This window comes from Loa loa (assembly GCF_000183805.2).
Source record: "Loa loa unplaced genomic scaffold supercont3.468, whole genome shotgun sequence".
NCBI lineage: Eukaryota > Metazoa > Nematoda > Chromadorea > Rhabditida > Onchocercidae > Loa > Loa loa.
Window position 1 is genome coordinate 11,227 of NW_018108648.1, and position 1,677 is coordinate 12,903.

General features: G+C 27.1%; 1 protein-coding gene across 1 annotated transcript; it reads left to right on the forward strand.

The window, feature by feature from the left end:
- Window positions 1-113: 113 nt before the first annotated feature.
- LOAG_15331 (hypothetical protein) lies at window positions 114-1,097 on the forward strand (the record flags this gene model as incomplete). The annotated part of the gene is made up of 3 exons (XM_003150823.1): window positions 114-293; window positions 424-663; window positions 969-1,097. The coding sequence occupies 3 exons, from the start codon at window positions 114-116 to the stop codon at window positions 1,095-1,097; spliced, it is 549 nt and encodes a 182-aa protein (XP_003150871.1).
- Between the last annotated feature and the right edge of the window lie 580 nt (window positions 1,098-1,677).

Genomic DNA, 1,677 nt, shown 5'->3' on the forward strand with positions numbered 1-1,677 from the left:
ATAATTTATTAATTCTATTTTGTTAGTTAAAATCTTTCTTTCTTTTTCTAAATGCAATATTTTACGTGAACTTTACGTGAACTTTTTTTTTGCAAATTTTGCAGTTCATAGGAATGTTATTACATCGTTTTGGTACTATGGCACATATAATTGCATCAACGCAATTATTTTGTTGGCGTAAACATACGGATCATTTAACGGAAGATGAATTAGTTGTACAAAATGCGGTTGAAATAGCACGTGAATTACAAGCAATCCGTGGTGTTGATGAACCCGATGAAAATGCTCAATCGGTATATTTTTCATTTGAAATTTATCATCTTTATGATAAATTATTTTAAATTTAAAAATGTATTTTATAATTTATTAATAATTAACGGAAAGATTAAATTTTTTTTCTTTTTTTTATTAAATATAATTTAGGAAGAGCAAGCAATCTCACGTCGAAATATTGTTCGCAATTTGGAATCTTCCAAACGTTCAATGTATCGACCAAAAACGGAAACGCTTGATGCTGCATTCCGGAAACGTTTCTTTGCATTATCAAGTAATAAAGCAATTGATCGTTCCAATAGTGAAAGACGTTTAACATTACGTCGGAATACCATTCGTGCTATTGAACGACGTCGGAATTCAATTTTCGGTAATCAGCAACCAAATGAGGTAATTTCATTGATATGTTGATAAAGAAGGAAAGAAAAAAAAAACCACCTGGAAAAAAAAAATAGAATTCTAATATTGAGCATATCACATCTAATCACATTAAACTAATCGTTTGATTTCTTTTATTTCGAAATTAAAAAGACAAAATTTTTAATTTCATATTTCTTAAATTTAAAGATTTATGATTAATTTGCTACCTATACACCAATTTCACTTTTTGTCATAAGAAATTTCATTTGAATTATAAAGAGGAAGCTGTCATAAGGCTTTTATATCTTTGCTATTCATAAATTATCTTCTCTAAGGATGAGGTAACATCACTGGTGGAAGATCGACGACATCTATCAAATGATGAAAATCGTTATACAACCAGGCGAAACAATCTCTTACATTTATTCGATGATCCGTTAAACAATTCCGGAAACAAAAAATAGTTTCCATAAAATTCCCATTTCTCTTTTTTTTTTTTCTATTTTTATATTATTTTTATGATTATCGCTTAGATATAATTTGTTGCAATCTTTCACTTTTTTTTTTTTAACAATTTATCGTTTTTTTTTTCAATGTGATAAAGTGATAGTACAGAAAAATATCATGATAATGTTTTACTTTCTTTTATTTATAGAAGTATAATTCTAATTGATAAATGATAAAAGAATGATAGACGAAAGATGAAACTGAACTATATGTTAATTTACTGCCAATTGATAGATGCTTTATATGGTTTTTCAAATAAATGATAAGAAAATAACTGTTTGCAAATGAAATGATTACAAATAGATGAAATTATCATAGCAAAGATTGGCATGATCATTGAATACGATAATCAAGGTAAGTGTTGAATTTCTTACAACATTCTCTTTTCTTTATTCATAATTTCACTGCATTAATTGATTACTGTTTGTCACTTTGAAAGTATCAGATTTATTGATTTATTCGGGAATCAAGTAGAAATTCTCCAAGGATTAGTTAAGGTTAACTACTGTTTGTCACTTCGAAAGTAAACAGTATTTA